Source organism: Copadichromis virginalis, linkage group LG4, assembly GCF_057382275.1.
Source record: "Copadichromis virginalis isolate Kocher_CV1m ecotype Utaka linkage group LG4, C_Virginalis_male_GT1.1, whole genome shotgun sequence".
NCBI lineage: Eukaryota > Metazoa > Chordata > Actinopteri > Cichliformes > Cichlidae > Copadichromis > Copadichromis virginalis.
This window is the reverse complement of record NC_140621.1, coordinates 4,972,673-4,991,758: the sequence shown is the minus strand read 5'-3', so window position 1 is coordinate 4,991,758 and position 19,086 is coordinate 4,972,673. Positions and strand designations below refer to the sequence as shown.

The window sequence follows — 19,086 nt, the reverse complement described above, 5'->3', positions numbered from 1 at the left end:
CAGAGACCTTTAACCCTCCGAGGACCAATTCATCAAGTGTGACAACTCCAACACTAACTCTCACCTCTGGCAATCAAAATGTAGTTTTTTAATTTTTGTTTTGATTAAATTGGTCTCTCAGTTCTTAGCAATCAGGGAACAAAGAAAAGTATCATTCCACGTGACACACATAAACAACCATTCACATTTTTCAAAAAGAGTCTGTTTCAGTTGATTGCTTTAGGGGCTTAAAAAGACCAGATGTCGATAAAACCCACTCATCCTCAGGCAACCAGTCATTTATTAGTTCACCATGGTAACCAAAAAAATGGAAGAGAAGTCTGTGTTTACAAAAATTAGAAATGCTCTGTATTTATCAAATGCCTTACCTGATTTAAATTTGGCCATCATCTTCGCCTTGTATGCCTTTAATCTCTGCCTTTAATCAGCTGTTGTTTTTGGGCCTCTGAAGTTCTATTGTGTCCCCCTGCACCAGTACAGTATAGCAAAACTATGCTCCTTCAACTCGGTCTTCATTGTTTCCTCAGAATGTCGATAACCTTTCGATAGATCTCTCCATTAACAGTATCCCTGGGGAATGATGTCATGGTGCAAAACCTCATGAATGCTGGATAAAAGAACAGGAGAAGCATTCTTCTGGTTTAGCTGCTCATCTGGTGTGCTGCCTTCAAACTACGAAACTCTGCACTTTTTAATTAAAAATGGCAAAAAACTGCTTAGTCACAGCTGAAGACATAGTTCTTATACTGAATAATTCTCCTCATGAAATTGGGTGTGTTTGAAACTGCTTAAAGGGGACTACCAACAAGTGATCTAAAAAACAAACAGCTATGTGGAAGCTGTGTGGATATACCTGAGAAGATCAACTTGAACATGAGACTAGCCAGATTTACTGAAGTGGTTATATTGAGCTGCTGTCACTACTACTGATCATATCTCCTAATGAATCAGCTACCTAACTCTAAAATAATGGTCATGTATAAGGTACAAATCCCAGTTTCCTGGGTAAAAGTCATTTGTTTGTTATGCGTTTCCAACACTGTTTTTCCAAAAACCTTTTAACAAAAAGGTGATTTAGGTTTGCGTCAAAGTTTGCAAGCACGAACCCAAAAAACATTTTGACTGAATAAAGATGTATTTATAAGTCACGTTGAAAATTTGTTCCAAAACAAACATTATGCTAGCATGACGAAAGATACCTGATTGTTTGCTGGATGCCTTTCCTTGACTTTTTAAGAAAAGTGCAATCATTAAGAGCTCTGAGCATAGCCATGCTTGTCTCATTGCTGGGACTGCAACAATGGACAGTTAGCGTAATACTTCATAGTCATGTTGCTGTTTGTGGTAAAGATCTTCACCATTTGTGGCCAAATAGATGTCCCTGAACTTTGTGTCATTTCTACAAACACTCATTTAGTATGTTGGAAGTCACTGGAGGGAGACCTATTCAGCCATTTAGATATGCGGATATGATGGTTGTTGATTAAGAGAACACTTTTGAGGGGATGATGATGACTTTAAGGACTAAGATTGATCTTTATATACACTCTTTGAATTATTTTAATTAAAATGCCCCTTAGTTTCACTTTGGTAATTCTAGTCTATTCCCTGCACTGCATGTGAAGCCTTGCTTCCACATACCTGCAAATATCACTTGGGTCCAGTGAGATGCTGCTGTTTTCCTAACTCCTCAATACCACTAACAACTGCTATCTGCTCATAACATGTAGGTACAGATCCTGTGTGCTGACTTTGCCTTTTATTATTCTCCAAGCCTCCAGGCTTAGCCTGCCAGCTGCTGTTGATAAAACACAGAGCCCGAAACACAGGAGCATTTCTGATATTTCCTAAAGTCCTTTTCTTATTCCCTTAATAACAGACAAAACTTTGAGGATTATGTTTAAAAAGCATGTTCACATTGTTTTTGAATACAGTCAGTACACAAGAGGATTCAAACCTTCTGTATGACTAAATGACTGAGCACTTTCAGCTACAATGTGGTATGTCACATTTATAAGGAAAGGAGGGCTGAGGACGGTAATCTTACACAGGTCCAGACCAACATAAACTCAATACACTCTTCAGGGAGAAAAAAAGGAGGAGGAACACCTAAAGACATTCTTTGTTTCCTCCTTGCTCATTTAGAAAACTGAAAAATACCCACAATAAAGGGAGAAGTTCATAGTTTGATCCTGGAGTTGAAGTTGTATCACAATCGATTTCATACATATTTCCGGATGTCAGTGAGGCAGTTTGAGCTCTTGTTGGCAGAGTCTGGACCACACCTAAGGAGGCAGAGAAATCATTGCAGAGATCCGATTGACCCAAAGCAGCATCTGGCTGTGTGTCTGTGTATCTTATTATTTCCATTTCATTGTATATTCAGTACTGGAGGATGTGTTGAGCTACAAATGCACTTGTTGCCAAATGCGGTTGTCTGACTGGTCAAATCAGTTCATTTGGAACCTCAAAAAATAAACAATTGAACTTGGTTAAAAAAAAATTAATGCTGCAAATTTGTCCAGTGAACTGGAACAGTAAGAACAAATGAGTCTGAAAAAGAATTTTAGGGCGTCTGGTGTGTAAAGACATTTATACAGAAGGGGATTCGGGGCACTGGAAAAAGGAAAAAAAAGCTTTTTCTTTTATCTTGGAATTCTTGATTTAAAAAAAACGGCAATTTTTTCCCCAGTGGCCCTAATCCTCTTCTGTACCTTTACACTCTGTTTAGAAGCCGAGCAGAAAGTATGTTTTGGGGGAAACGAGAGGAGCCTCTGATATTTTTGATTTTATTTAGAATAATTATTTTCTGTCCCCTGATTGCCAAGACCTGGGAGGACAATTTTTAAAGATGAAAAAAGATACATACTCTGTATACTCTGTGTTAAATTGAGCTAGAATGATTTGCAATTCTGACATGAGTAATTAAACCTAATAGGCAGATTACTACATAATATACTTAGGTGAGTTCATTTTTCCATGTATATTGTGGACTTTGATGCAATATAAATATAGAATGCAAATACTTGTAAAGCACAACCTTACAGTGAATGAACAGAAAACAATCAGTACTGCAAGAACCAATTAAATTCTCAGTATGCTTGTCCTCTCACAAGCTTAAATGTTGGAACTTAAGATATCTACTAATGGATATATATGACTCACCTAGCTAATAACTAGCACCAGCCATTTGTGTGGCTACAAAATATTGTAACCGAGTGAACCATAAATAAGCAGATGGGCCAGCAGCAAGTTAGATAAACTGCTACTTCCTAGCAACTTACTAAGTTATCTGGACTTGTTATCAAGTCTTTTTATCATCAACTTTTTTTATATTTAAGTAATTTCCCATCCAAATATTCATATACATTCACAACATGGTATTCCACAGTACATTATGGTATAAGAAGACATCAGGCATGTGCAGGATGAATAGGAAATAAAGGGGAGAAATTTTCCTTCTTGCGTGAGGACTAAAAAGTAAAAACTATAAAACTAAAGCCTTCACAACTTGCTACTGGGCAGATGACAGCATGTGACCCCTTAGAGAGTAGAAAGCAAATAAAGAGGGGGATTCATGAATGAGACATATTGAGGGAGCGAGATGAGAAAAAAACACATTAATTAAAACAAGTAATAAGCAGCAGGGGTCACTTTTTATTTGCTTGTTAAAGTTGACCCATGCAGTGCAGAAACACATGCATGCTTAGATTTTAAGTGCAACGGAGATACTGCAGAACCTTGGTTGTTTTTGCCCAAGTGTATGAGAATGTGGCTTCGTGTGTGTGTGTGCACATCTCAAGGTTTCTGTAATGCGCTAATGCATAAGCCTGACACTGATGCACAATGATATCGACCGATACCAGACGATCGCGTCATCCAGGGGTTTCAATCATCTCCTACATTTCCTGTATCAATAATGTAGTGTCAACTGTTCTTTGCCAGACAACCACTAAAAAATTCCTTTCATATACACAAGGATTACATTTCTAAACATAAAATTATTGAAATAATGACCACAAATTCTACTAAATTAAGGTCTGATGGTAACCATTAGTGTTATATACTTTACTTACTATACTGCTCAGGATGTGGCAAAATGTACAGATAAAATAATACAATTACAGACACTAAAATCAGTTACATAAGGACAATGTATTTACAGTGCAGGATACACAATGAAGACAGGCTGGAAGGGGTTAGATGGGAAATTTAATTGTTTAATGTGCTGTGACCTTAAACGGTGACATAACAAAAACAAAAAAATGACGGGAAATGAATAAAGAGAAGACACAGCTCTCGACTACATTTGTCTGTGCTCACTTCGAGTTATAGTCATTGCTACCAAGTCTACATTTTACTTTCCGCGTCCACTAGAGTCAACTTGGGTCTGAGTGACATTACTTTCATCATTACATGTAACATGAACTAAATAGATCTTTTTAACTTATATATTTTAGCTGACACATTAACTGACTTTTTAAACTGATGAAATTAAGTTCTAAGCACTATAAACCTTTCAATGGCTAATTGGAATGCAAATACTACAGAATAGCTACAACAATATGCTCAGACAAAAGCAACACTAGCTTAGACAGTGACAGGAACTCCCAAACACAATAGAGTCAATAATCCACCTCTTTCTATCACATTGAACAGCCATGAATTAACAGTTACGAGTAAAATGTTAAGTGCATAGGAGTTTGTTTATGATAATTACCTTTCCACCTTTTGGAGAAATTACCAATAGGTCAATGCACAATCAACCAATGTAAAACCCTGCACTGGCCATTTCTACTGTTTGCATTCTAAGTGCATATTCATTACAGAAACATAGTAAAAAAAAATAATAATGCAATTTATGAGATATATCAACAGATATGCAATACTTGGAACTAAGAATCCCTTTTTTCTGATTTCACTGGTGAAGTACATATCTTTGAATTTATATTAAAAATGTCCCAAAAATAACATAGCACAAAAACTAAGGTAATTCTGTTTGGTTGATATTTTCTTTGTTGTAACAATACTTCTTAGCAATAATTCTTATACTATTGGAATGCCTTTTTATTTCCCCTTAAATGGTGCCACATTTATACAAAAAAAATGCATTAGTGGGTTGAGTAGCAGAGTTGAGCATGTGGGTAGCGCCAATGAACGACTTGGACCAAACAGCTTATTCTGACTCTTGTTTTGAACTTGCGTCTGCTCAAAGCACACCATAGGGAGTAGGAGACATGCCACTGGTTGACTTCAAGCTGCACAAGTTCCACAAAACCAATAACAACATTCTTTAGAGTGAGCCCTAGTACCATCACCAAATTGAAGGCCAAGTTTCATATAATCGAATGTCAAAGACAAGCTGCAAAGTTAAGATCCCCGGGAGCTGACACCACAAGAAGACCGTTTCCTCTGTACTGTATGCAGTGTTCTACAAGGTTTACAGGACTATACGGCCTTTATCCAGACAATCTGGAACAGGATGCACACAGCAAATCCCTGGCCTGTCATGACTGCCCTTTACCATTAGGCCCAACATGCGCACTAGAACCTAAACATGTGGAAGAACTTTATGCTCAGTGTTGAGGTCAGATTTAGCCTAAGGCAGTTCTCAGCGCAGAAGATGTGGAGATGGCAGCACCAATAGGGTAACGGCTTTTGGTGGAGGCTACATGATGGTGTGGCAGAGCATCTCCCTCATTAGAAAGACAGACTTGTCATTATTGTGGGCAATCTCAATGCACAGAGATATTAAGATGAGATTCTGCAACCAGTGGCATATTAACACAGTTCGCAACCAAACTCTGATCTCCAAGATAATAATGCTTGCTCCTGAAGCCCCTGTTTGTTAAATGAATAAATTGTTAAATAGCCAGTATGTCTTGTTTCTTCAGACTTAAATCATCTAATCCAGTAAACAAAAAATAAAAAAAGTCAGTAGCAGAATAACCTGTCTGGCACCAAAAGAAAAGATTTGACAAGTTTTTCATGGGCGCAACCCACATAATCAACTCTGCTGCTCAACCCACAAAAATGCATTTTCGTTACAAATGTGGCAGCAAGTAAGTGTTAAAACAGGCTTTCCAACAGTATAAGCCTTACTGCCAAGAAGCAGTGTTACAACAACACCAAATACAAATATGCTTTGTTTGAGTGACATACACTGGAATAAGGCTCGCTTGGGTAAAGGTATGGGCAAACTGTCATACAGTGTACACATTTTATTTCAGTCTAAATGCATTTTTTGGATCCAAAATAACCAGTATTAGTTTTGGTCATGAAAAATAGGAAACCAAATTGGTTTCCTATTTTTATAGAACTGTTTTATCCACTTTTTTCCTCCAAATACATTGGCCCATATCAAAATTCCAAAACTTATAGTTATCTGGGCACATGAGCAAGTCAGCCTATCCTATTTCAAGGAATTTCACCCAAGTCCATCAGAAAGCTAGCACAAAGAGGCAACCACACACTCTCACAGTCGCATTCAATTAATATTCATTAACAACACTAACAAACATGTCTTTGTAATGTGGGAGGAAAAACCTGTTGGAAGCCAAACTGGCACGGAGAACATGTATACTCAGGCTGGCTAGCAGATTCAAACCGAGGACTTTCTTGCTGTTGCTGCTGTTCTGTTTGTTTGTATTATTGTAGGGTCTTAACCTTACAATATAAAGTGCCTCGAGGCAACTGTTGTTGTGATTTGCTCCTTGCAAAATCGTGAGCTGTTAACCACAAGCAGTTAGTTACTATAGAAATACGCAGATACATGTAGCTTTGATTATTAGGCATTATCTGTAGCACCCATTTGTTTACATTATGTTATTACTGAGAGACATAAATTGCACTTATAGTATGTTCCTTCCTGTTTGTCCTTGCTTATAGGGGATGGTGTGATAGTTCTGTCTATAATATTACTGGATTTGTGCTTATAATATAAAGTACCAACAGATGACTGTTTTGTAAACTGGTGCCATATAAATGAAATTGAATTGGCTTAAACAAATTGATGGGCTCAAATGGTAAATGGCCTGTATTTGTATAGCGCTTTTACTAGTCTCCCCTAGGGACCCCAAAGCGCTTTACACACCCAGTCATCCACCCATTCACACACGGGTGGAGGCAGCTACAGTTGTAGCCACAGCTGCCCTGGGGCAGACTGACAGAAGCGAGGCTGCCATATCGCGCCATCGGCCCCTCTGGCCAACACCAGTAGGCGGTAGGTGAAGTGTCTTGCCCAAGGACACAACGACCGAGACTCCGGGGCTCGAACCGGCAACCTTCCTGTTGGCGAACTCCCAACTCTTGAGCCACGATCGCCCCCCCAAATGGGTCAACTGACTCTTCAGCAAGTGCATTCTTCAGAAAAGAACATCCCTCTGTTATTATTTGGTTTGTCGTGTATTTTATTTTTGTTGTAACATAAAAGGCAATATCTCAAAATGGACACAGACGGAATAAAGATGGTGGCTTTAGTATCAGATTTCAAAATCACATATTTTTCCAAGGTCAGCACACACATTACACCTCGAGGCAGGGAAAGGAAAGTAATGTCAGCTTCCAGTCTGTCAAGAAGCTGTCATAAACCTTTCTTCTGCTGCGGATTTTTTCAACTTGGCTTGCATCAGGTTATGCCGTCACCTCTTCTCACCTCATCTCACCCTTTCAGCCCTCCTGCAAATGTTAAAGAATTTTTTTAACTGCCACCTCGGCTAACCCTCCAAACACACTGCGCAAATAAGATGTTCATTTTCTCCAAGTGAGTGAACATGCTTGTAAAACTCATTCATGACAAAAAAAAAAGAGTCATAACTTGGCATGGTTGTCTTTGGTTGCATGAATATAAGCTGAAGATTATTTGTTAAAACTGTAATCTGTCAGGCAAAAACCCACAATGGAGTACCAGTCACAGGTCGCTACAAGTCTCTGTTTGCCCTTACTGTCTGTCTCCCTGTGATGTTCAGGTACATTCCTACCTGACACCTGGAAGCCGAGGGCTCAGCACAGGAAGGTAAGCACCTCAGCAAACATGGAAGATGTTTTAGTGGATTTATGGTTTAGGGTCCACACCCTGCACACTTATGGATTCAGGGGAACGTGTCAAGCAAATGTAGACATCTAAGTATAGTTCTCACATTTTCCTCTGCCTTAGCAAGGTATGAGATTTCTTAGATAAAATCTTGAAAACAAACGTTATTGGCCAAAGGAATGCCTGATCCAAGTTTTTGAGCTTTCAGTGTTGCTTTACAGCAATTCAGGCGTCATTTATTATATGTTTACATGAAGATGTGATAAAATGCATGAAATTTGAATGGTTCACATTAGAGAACAAACAGCAAGTACAGAAGGGCAGATTAGCGGTTTTTGAGCATTGAGAATAACCAAAAACTGCTGACACGAGCCTGTGACTTAGTGTCCAGGATTAGCATCCACATAGCAATGACATACAACATACTCGTTGGGATGTGTTAAACATGGCATAATTATGGAAGAGCGTTTCTGCCACACACGAAAAAAAAGTATCCATAACTCAGAATTTCGAGTTAGCGCTTCCAATCAGTGAATGAGATCATTTCCTTGTTACCCGGAAGCTGAAGCCCTCAGCTACAAATGCTACAGCTAAGCTACCAGTATCACAGCCAGTCATGAATGCACAGATTGCTGAGTATTTTCAGTGAGGCTTCACAAATGCTGAAATCCTTGTGTTATTAGCTGAATCACATGGCGTTACGATCAGCCACGTACTCTCGAAAGCGTCAGTTTGTTGCAGTCTGGTTTTGAGTGTGCATTCCTCTGCACCATATCCTTCTGGGTAACAAGAAAATGACGTCATTTACGTAGATTACAGATTGGCAGAGCTAACTCGAAATTTCGAGTTATGGATAGGGTTTTTTTGTGGCAGAAACGGGCTTCCATACTTAAAAGCACATGCACACACACACAAAACTGTAAGCCCACAGATATATTCAGTGTGTTACTTCAGTCAGCACTTTTTGTATTTGGTTAGGTTGGCCTGTATGCAGAATCAGAATCAGAATCAGAAAGGTTTTATTGCCAAATGTTGAGCAGGTTTACAACATCAGGAAATTGCTGCGGTGCTTCAGTGCAAACATACTGTCATAAATTACACTAAAATAGACATTAAAATAAAAATAAGAATAAGAATTAAAAGTGCTAAGTGGATAGATATATACATGATATATACATGAGTGCAGGTGGTGATCAGTGCCAAACATGGAATGATGCAGTGAACACAGCGTAGGGTCATGTGTTAGTGATGGGAACAGTCGTACGTTTATTGTTCATGTGTCCAACAGTAGAGGGGAAGAAACTGTTCTTATGGCGAGAGGTTCTGGTGTGAATGGACCGGAGCCTCCTGCCTGAGGGGAGCAGGTCAAACAGACTGTGTCCAGGGTGAGAAGGGTCAGCTGTGATCCGAGCTGCACGCCGCAATGTCCTGGAGGTGTACAGGTCCTGCAGAGATGGGAGTCTGCAGCCAATCACCTTCTCAGCAGAGCGCACAACACGCTGCAGTCTCTGTTTGTCCCTGATAGTGGCTCCAGCGTACCACACGGTGATGGAGGAGGTGAGGATGGACTCGATGATTGCGGTGTAGAATTGCATCATCGTCCGTGTTGGCAGGTTGAATTTCTTCAGCTGCCTCAGGAAGTACATCCTCTGCTGGGCTTTCTTAATGACGGAGGTGATGGTGGGTTCCCACTTCAGGTCCTGATGAATGCACTTGGTGCTAGTGATAAATCAGAGTCAGAATACTTTATTAATCCATCCATTTGCTTCCGCTTATCCTTTTCAGGGTCGCGGGGGGCGCTGGAGCCTATCCCAGCTGTCATAGGGTGAGAGGCGGGGTACGCCCTGGACAGGTCGCCAGTCTTGCTTTAATACTTTATCAATCCCAGAGGAAATTATGTAGTCACAGTTGCTCCTAATGTATATGTTGAGGCTTTATGTATACTGAGCTGTTTTAGACTATAAGAATAGTTCTAACATTTTCCTCCATGTGACTTTAGAAGTAGTAAAATCTAAGCATTTGGTAACCAGGAAGGAGTGCAGAAATATGAAGATGCCAATGCTGAGCACAACAGAATGCAAGACAGGCATCATAAAATCTAGAAATGCATTTGAACTAATGGTGTTGAACAATGGAGGAAGATTATTTTATTTCGTGGGAGGTTACATTGCTCTGCATAACTTTCCTTGCCATTCCTTTTAATGTCGTGGTATTTCAGACAAAGACACAATGTCATGTTTTCACTCTTCCTAGTAACATTGTTTGAAAGCATGCAAGTCTGTGTTCTTCTTCCTTGTCACACCCTCTTTTTGTTAGCTAACCCATGGGTTTGGTTGGTTAAGTGTAGCTTGTTTGTCACAGACACACACACACACACTAACTCTGCCACACAAACATTTCTCCTCCCCTTTTCAAGTGTGTGCCACATGAAAGCGGCGTACACCCGTCTCTCTCAGTGTCAGCGGTGTGTTATTAGCATCCAGAGACTCCAGAGTGTCTGCTGCGCTGTCACCTCCCACAGCCTCCTTTACACGCACCCTGCCTGTTTGTGTGTGTAAAATATATAGATGGGCGCAACCTGGATCTGCTGTCTGACTCACTCCGAGAGGCACACCAAGAGCGCACCGTCAGCACTACGCCTTTGTGTGTTTGGTGTATTCACGCGTAAACACGGGTAGAAATGAAAACACCAGCAGCAGATTGAAATACACAAAATAGTACATTTTATTTTCGGTTTGCTTTTTCAACTTTACAGAAAAAAAAGCTCCAAAGGCACAAACTGTTGTGCTACTTCATATCTACACTTGACACTATAAATAAAAAACCTGAGCACAGCACACTTCTGAAAGATTATAAACAGCTTGTTTTTAAAAATATTTTAGCACCAACTTGCTAGGAAGTGAAAGGCCAGGGGATTTTGTTTAGCTTTGTTTTTTAAAATAAAAAAAGTATTACTGAGCTAGCGAAAACACCAAAAGGCTTTAAAAGTGTGAGGAAATAACTAAAGTGATATAATCAGGGTTATCTCGGTTTAAGATTTAAAGAAAGGCCGGGCTATGATGTTTAAAAGATGTGGGAATTTATACTACAATGTGGTGAATTACGGCACTTGTAGGTTGTATTTTAAGCATTAGCATTTTTACAGCTTGGCTCAGGCTCAGCTGCCCTTAAACTTTTTGTAGCTGCGCACCAAACCTCTGTTGGAGGCATTTATTATTAAAAAAAAGATTAACTGAATAATATGTCTGTCTTTGGATATGCAACGCATATTCTGTGACCGGGAGTGGAGGATTCCAGCAGAGGAGTCAAACTCCGCTCAAGTATGTGTGTTCACTGTGTAGCAACAGTTAGCAGCTAGTTAGCTTAGCCTATCTTAACTTAGATTAGTTCTACTTATATGCTCTTATAAACTTTTTAAAACCCTACACTGCAACTTACGCCATAATCTGATGTGTGCTTCCTTATAAATACAACTATGTTTCGGATCAGCGCCACCTGCACTGACACTTGAGACCAGTATTGCCGATTCCTCCTCTGCGCTTCCAGCTACTTTCTCTTCTGTCTTAATTTTTTTAATTGACTCATCTTTTATCCCATGTATGATTTGCAAACAAGTCCACGTCTCCTATGCAAACTACAGGCAGCTGTGGCACTCTGCTTTTGATTGGAGCAATTACAAAGTGGTTTTTGATGCAACACCCCCTTTGTGACCAATTTCACCCGTTGGCTGCAAGCAACCTCCAGGACTCATTCGCCAACCAGATGGGGATTATATATTTTTCACAACCAATATGGCAGACTGCATCATGCCATGCACTGAAATTATGGGGTGGATTGAATATGAGCCACTTTTTAAAAGAGCATCTTTAAGTGTTTTTAAAACATATTTCAGCTAGTTTAGCTTTGTTTCTAACTAACTATATTGGCTAGAAGCAGCTATTCTGGCTTTTAGCCACTAGCCCCCAGAGGTGAGTTTAATACACTGCTCATACTCATGTTCAGATGCTGACTTTGTAGCTACAACCAGCAGCTGGTTAACCTGCCTAACCCTTGGTGTAAATACTGGAACAAGAGGTGCGGCTCTATCTGAAGGGGGGGGGGGATCACTTTTAGTCTAAGCCAAACCTCTAAACTGAGAGCACAAGCTTTGCTCTTCACTTCCACACAAACCAAAACCACCTGTTTGCTTGTGTTGGTAAGTCCGCTTTGTTGTTCCACAGAGGAAAACAAGTTTCATTCCAGCAAATGTGAAATTACATGCTGGTAATTATTCTCCTCTGTTTCGCTGTTGCGTTGATATGTTATGCGTGTAATGGTCATCAAGCTGTCATATTCTTATTCTATATCAATTCCAAGCCCTGCGCTGAAATAGTGTGGCAGGCTTTCTTTTGATGGGCGACTTTCAGTAGTATTACCAGTTTTAGTGGAATAAGTCTGTCTAACTCCCCCTTACAGAAAGAAGAAACGTGTGAGGGAAATACTGAGCATTTCTATATTTTTCTGCATAAATATAATCAGAATTCAAATATTTATAAACAAAACATGAACTGTTATCAGTGATATTGAATATAAATGTCAGTCTCTGCACTAAAAAACCCATTTGAATCACCCCGGTCTCCCACAGTGTTGTGAGTTCACCTTGTGGGCGGTGGAGGGTAAATGAGGCCGACACTTGTTTTCAATCCACATTTGCAGCCTGTGTGACAACATGTGTTTCGGGTTTTTGCAGTTATGACTCGGATTTGATGATCACTGTCAGGTGTTTCTGCACACAGCACAGCTCAGAATCATCCAAAAAAAAAAAAAGCCCCAGGTGAAGCCCAGGACTCCAGTCGAAATGTTGTCCATTTTTCTACATCAGTAGACGGCTCCCATACTCTGTGTGGCCGACGGAGCAGTTGGTGGTGCGTGGTGCACTTGGCCTGACTGTGAGAGACCTAAGTGTGCACCCTGCTGTTGGTACCAGTTCTGGTGTGTGTACTCCCCCATATAGGCAGGTGGAGAATCCACCGGAGGCTGATAGGGAACCTGCCCCCTACTGGTAGGATCCAGCATTGCACTATTTTTGACGCTACCGTTGCTGACGTTTGGGTTGTTGCCGCTCCCGCTGCTGTGGTTGCTGCTGTTATTGTTACCATTGCTACTGTTGTTGTTTTCCCACACAGCTGGGGATGGAGGAGAGTTGCAGGCCATGGAGTCACTGGCGTCTGGACTGTGTTCAAGAGGAATATCACCGAGCGGAAACTCTCCGTTCTTGTAGAGCTTCTTAAACTTGGAGCGACGGTTCTGGAACCAGATTTTGACCTGAGAGGAAGAAGATAAAATGTTGAAGCAACTTAAATATTAGGATTTGTTTTTTGGCCACTAGTGTGTGACATATTGTAACTATATAGTTTGAGCATAGTTTGTAACTATAAAGTCTGAAATAGTAAAATATCCTTATTTGGCTTCTTGTTTGGAATTTCACTAGGATTGATACCATAAAGGTGTCACCTTGGTTTGGATTTTTTCCATCTTAGAATTTCGTATATTTTTGCCTTCACATGCAAAATCATCTATTTTATGCTTTTTAAAAAAAGCATCAAAATAACTACGACAGAAACAGAGCTATTGAAGTTTCCCTCAATAGCCGTTTTTGTGTTTGCTGTAGCGGGGAGGTTCAACTTTTGATGTTGAAACTTGTATTTCCGATCGACTAGCAGTGAATGTTTGCAGACAAGTCGGCATCTTCCACAAGAACTACAGGCGATTGTGGTAATCTGCTCATGACCAAGGCAATCACAAGGTGGTTTTAAGTGCATGCACCTTGTGACAGTTGTGGAATACACATTGTTCCTCCATGACCGGTTTCCACGTGACTACTGGAAAACTTATGTGAGAAATTTCTATTCATATTTTTCAAAACCAGCTGCCTATATTACGCATAATTGACTGGTAAGATTAGTCAGAGATATGGGTGCATTATAGTGTTAATCTAAGCCACAAGCAGAATGGGGAGAGTTTGAAGATAAACTTATTCTTCCTTCAACTTTCTATGCTAACTCTATAGCTAAAGCCAGCACCTAGTTAGCTTACCGTCAGTTTTTAATGTACCTATTTTCTTCTTTCTTTTTAGCACTGTTTTGCTAATCAAGTAGAATTTCTCTGCATAAATGTGAGTTTTCTCAGGCTTTCTAGCCAAAACATGCAGTAAAAAGCTTAAATAATCTAATTTCAGGCAATTTGTCTTAATTGTATGAATTACAGACAAGTTTAGCAGCTAGCTAGTAAACGCTATGTAGCATTTAGCTGCCGAGGAGGCAAAAACTGAGTTATATCCATTATGTGGCCAAGACAAAGTATTCCAAGTCTATTATAATGTTTGTTATATTTCATTAACCAGTATTTTAAAGAAATACAGATTTATATAATTTTTTTGAAAACTCACTGCCTTACTTAAATGTCTGTATCATTGCCTTAATCTCATCTCAAAGTCATTTCTAAAACACACCTATTCAACAGCTGTTACCAAATAAATCTTGATGCAGCTAATTTTTAAACAATAAATAAGCTTTAAAAAAAGAATGAGGCATATTAATTCTTGTTTAATGTGGACTTTAAAGAGATTGTTAACCCTATTATTCTTTTATTTGTCAGTGAATGCTTCAAATCATATTTCATGCTTTTTCAAGCTGAAGGGAACTGTGCTCATGTCTGTGTTTGCTTAAAGCTTGGGAATGTTACCCGAGCATGACGCAGTGCAATGATTTACAACAGCTGTGATAAAACAACTCACACCTCAAGTTTTGTCTTTTATCACTCAAGCACAGATAATACGTCTGCTAGTAAATCATCAGGGCACGGAGATTACGACAGCAAAAACCAGACTGACACACTGCAACAACTCGCAGCGCTGCCTACAGTCAAGGTCAGACGTTCAGTGTAGTGTATTTGTGTTCTCCTCTATTTTCATCTGGGGGAGTTTTAAAGCGTGATTTTTTTTATACATTTCACATTTTTATTTCGGAGTGATTCCAGTTCAGTTTTTTGTAAATTTTATATATTGTAGCATCTTTATCTTCAAGTTTTGAGACCTCTGAAACTTTAGAGTACACCTCAAACACCTCAGCTTTCTGCGCTGTGAATCTTTGCATTCAGCTGACATCGCTGCTAAAAAGCCAGCATCACTGTCCATTCAGCTGCTTTCATTTCTCACGTCTCTGATAGTTCCACTGCTTTAGGGCCTTTTCAGTTTAGACCCTGGCTTACATATAAAATGACCTTAGGAAGCCAAATTTGAATGTGAAATACTATCAGTGCATCCATTTCACAGGACACTTCACATCCTTTCCGTGCTTCCACTTGGCCGGTACTTCCGATGCTTTTAAATTCTGCAAGTCATGACTGAACTGCAAAGTTATCACCCATAAAGTCTCACCTGCGTCTGTGTGAGGCCCAGCTGTGCAGCCAGCTCGGCCCGCTCTGGCAGGGCCAGATACTGGGCTGTCTGGAATCTCCTCTGCAGAACTGCCAGCTGGTAGCTGGAGTAGATGGTCCGGGGCTTGCGTACCTTCTTGGGCTTCCCGTTGACCAGCCTAACTTCCACGTCTGGTTCTTCTTTCACTGCAGTGGTGGCGAGGGAAAACAAAAAAGAAGTAAAAATACTGCAATATTTTAACTGACGTATTACCCTTTCACGCCTACGTTTCTCATACAATGAACTAAACTTGCATTGTTTTACTACAGGGTAGTTGGTGCAGAGAAGTTTTAGCACAAAAATAGCCAGAGCCACTGCAAACCCCGAAATTTCAAAGAAATTCCGCCAGCACTCTGAGCTTATAATTTTGGTCTGAGTGTCTCCCACAGCTGGGGAGGGAGACAGAGATTTATAGGTGCTTTTCATGTAGCCTGGAGGCCTGACTGTATACAACGCCGCTCATTTGTCCTGTTGTTATTCTTGTATCCTTTTTTGGGGGTCTGTCTTTAAATATACAACCCCTCGTTGTTTGTATTGGAAGAACGCATTGGGCGGCTCTGGTCCAGGACATAGTGTGAGTTATTTAGTAATAAGAAAGTCAGCAAATTGATCTTCGGCTCCTCCGGTCTGCAGTGTTCGACAAGTGAGTAGTAATAATCAATGCTAAATGAATCCCCATTGCATCATCAGTGTGTGTGATTTGTACAGGTGCATTGAATAAAGCAGCTTTTTAACAATAGTAAAGTACTGCATGCATGCCTGAATCTGAAAGGCAACTATTTACAAAGCAGTCTATGTTGACAGTTTTTTTACAAGCTATTTTAATTATAATAGGCTTAAAAACATCATTTTGAAATTGCTTTTCACGTGTAAGAGTTCCAAAAGAGACTCATTACATTCCACTCCAGTGTTTTTCTTGCAGGCTTTGTAGCCAAAGTGGGAGTTATTCTATGCTAAACTTTTATATTCTATATTAAACCCACACACTGTGGTTGTTTAAAAAGTCATGTGCTAGACTCCGTACTTTTGAAAGAGAATTTAAAGGATTTATAAAGGAGAATAAAATGTATTTAAAGAACCAGTTTATACTTTAAAAAAAAGGTCTACATTTCTGGGCTGTGTTCAAATTCATTAATCGTTTGGTTACGGATGATAGGGTTTACATATTTGCACCTTTGTTTGTTTATTTATTTTTCTGGGCGTGGCGACAGGCTTTGCGTGATAAGGAACCATGCACGTTGAATGATTCAAAGGCCAAGGCTGACTGACAAGTCGTGACACCTGATGTACGTGGCTGTGGGCCAAAGTCCCCCGGGGCCGTTTCCAGGAGTGAACTCCCAACTGGAATGCCAAAAACAGTACACCAGTCTGTCAAGCTTGTTTTTTCCCTGTAGTTTGCGCCGGCACACCTTCCAAGCTCTAAAAAGGAGCCCAAAGAGAAATCTTTCTTGTTTGTTTGTTTTGCACTCAAAGGGAAGTTACAGAGAACTCCCTTTATGGTTGTTGTTGAAAATGTTGACGTTGCTGTGCTATAATACCGACACGGGATCAGCACGTTGAGCCCACTGTGAACCGGTTGCGTGTTAACAAATGAGTCGTTCGCTGCTGATACCGGTGAGGTTGAAAAGTCACTGATTAGAGCTGGAACGTGGCTCCCATCCAAAGGCCTTCGGCCCGCTCGTCATTTCCCTATCAAAATACGATCTGAATCAGGTTCAAAGCAGTGATGATAAACAGGAGCGTTTTGCACCGAGGCTCTGCTCGCAGTGACTGAAGCTCACCGGTGATGATCCCCGTTTCTTCGAGGAATATATACCCATCACGTCATCCTGCCTCATAGAAACTACACTGATGCCTTAATTGTTTGTGATATCCCAGACAAGCTTCCCATTGATATGTTTATCGACGTTAAAGCTTAGATTTTTATAGACTTGTCTTTCCTTTTTTAAAACGTTTGGGACTTTTAAAACAAGGTAACACAAACTGTAGCACTCCATCAGCTGCATATGAACATGGTTGTTTTGTTTTGTTTTTTTTACTTTGTAGAGTTGAAGAACAGCTACTCTTCATAATATCTTTGTGAGTCTTCTTTCTTTCTTTACACAGACACGTTACAAGGTTATTTCTCAACAAAGTGATAGCCAGCGCCTCTCCCCGGAGCCCAGCACCATTGTGTGTGGGATTTTGCTCCTGCCTAATCATTTTCTTGTGATGAACAATAGAAAGTTATTTGAGAATCCGTTGAATGCTTCCACATATCTATGAAATGTGATGTGTGGAAAGTTGGACGCAGTGGAAAAATGAAAAACAAAAATAACTTTCTTTTTTTTCTCGTGCGTAAAACTCATGCGCAATTATTGGGTTCATGTGGCGAGACATGAGCTCTTGCCATACATCAGCCTCAGGTGGTCAGTGTGGCTTTGACAAAGATGGAGAGCAGCTTACGCAACAGTGCTTATCACATTTATGCTCATATTTTTTTAAAAATTTTCCGTTACGGGTGAACTTACCGCTGTCCTGCAGACTTGGCTGAACCTCCCTGTTGAATGCTCCGTGCTCCCTGTATGCTGCATGGGGGTAAGGGTACTCTGCCTTCCCAACGGGGTAGGCACCGCCGGGACCCATTCCGTTGAGGCTGTAGTGGTGGTATGCGTACGGGTTCATGTGCTGAGCGGAGTACGGCTGCTGTGCCGGGTAGAAATCCTGCGAGCCGTGGAGCGCGCTCTGACCGCTATAGAAGCCCATATCTGTGGAGGAGGACTCCGGCATGGTCGGGGAATCCTTGGAAGCCGAGATGGAACCACCGGCCACGGGGATGGAGGGCTTCTTCTCCTCGAAGACAGGTGAGGACTGCCCGTTCATTTTCAGGCGTTTATCTCGCTGTTGTCGTCTCAGATCGGGTTTGCTCTGAGCTCCGAAGCAGCACTGTTTGGAAACTCCTCACACAGTCTGAAGCTTGCGTTCCCAAACTCCCTTGACGCAGCAGCCAGGCTGTCCACCGTGGCGGCGCCCAACCCAACTAGAGCCCCTAATTACAGGGCGCGCCGAACTGAGCCAAGCCGAGCAGGACAGAGAGGAGTGGATTTCTCCTTCTCATTGGCTCGCCTGCTCGTTCCCTGCCTCTGCCCTGAGGCCAAGACAGCGCTGTCGCCTGTCTGGCTCCCTTCTTTTCCCCACATAAACCTCCAGTAAGCCTCTCCTAGGGCCTTCACCAGAGCGCGTAAATAGCTGGCAGGACTTACTCAAAAGTCCTTATTTTATCTACCTCGAAATATATTCAAGTTAACATAGAGAACCGTGAGCAGAGCAGATAAAATATGTAGCTACTAACCAAACTATGCGTAATGGTGTTGCGATAAGGAGTGTTAACGCATTAACGTAATAGTGCTGCCTCCCATTTAAATGCAAATAGAGCCAGGTGCTGTTTAAGAACACGTTGGGAGTTATTTACAGTTAATCAAGGCTCGTCGTTTTCTTCTTTTACATGTGTCAATGTGGGGCCCCGGGCTTCTGCTCTGCCTGGGATGGGGGGAGAGAAACGGCCAGCAACAAACCTACTATAAGTTTTGAGTGCATGTGACATTCCCGAGAGACAATA

The 19,086-nt window shown here is 40.8% G+C and overlaps 1 protein-coding gene across 1 annotated transcript; it reads right to left on the bottom strand.

The window, feature by feature from the left end:
- Positions 1–10,732: 10,732 nt before the first annotated feature.
- On the bottom strand, positions 10,733–18,998 carry LOC146710636 (homeobox protein Dlx3b-like). Its single transcript, XM_085453236.1, has 3 exons — positions 17,999–18,998; positions 15,450–15,634; positions 10,733–13,336 (listed from the first exon to the last, which is right to left on the bottom strand). The coding sequence occupies exons 1-3, from the start codon at positions 18,348–18,350 to the stop codon at positions 12,890–12,892; spliced, it is 984 nt and encodes a 327-aa protein (XP_085309362.1). The 5' UTR covers positions 18,351–18,998; the 3' UTR covers positions 10,733–12,889.
- Between the last annotated feature and the right edge of the window lie 88 nt (positions 18,999–19,086).

What these genes read in the sequence shown, in the direction of transcription:
- LOC146710636 (XM_085453236.1), bottom strand. Translation starts at nt 18,350, where the DNA reads ATGAACGGGCAGTCCTCACCTGTCTTCGAGGAGAAGAAGCCCTCCATC. An exon ending in GCCAAGTCTGCAGGACAGCG is followed by an intron (nt 15,635 to 17,998) that starts GTAAGTTCACCC and finishes CCACCACTGCAG; the next exon opens with TGAAAGAAGAACCAGACGTG. An exon ending in TGGGCCTCACACAGACGCAG is followed by an intron (nt 13,337 to 15,449) that starts GTGAGACTTTAT and finishes TCTTCCTCTCAG; the next exon opens with GTCAAAATCTGGTTCCAGAA.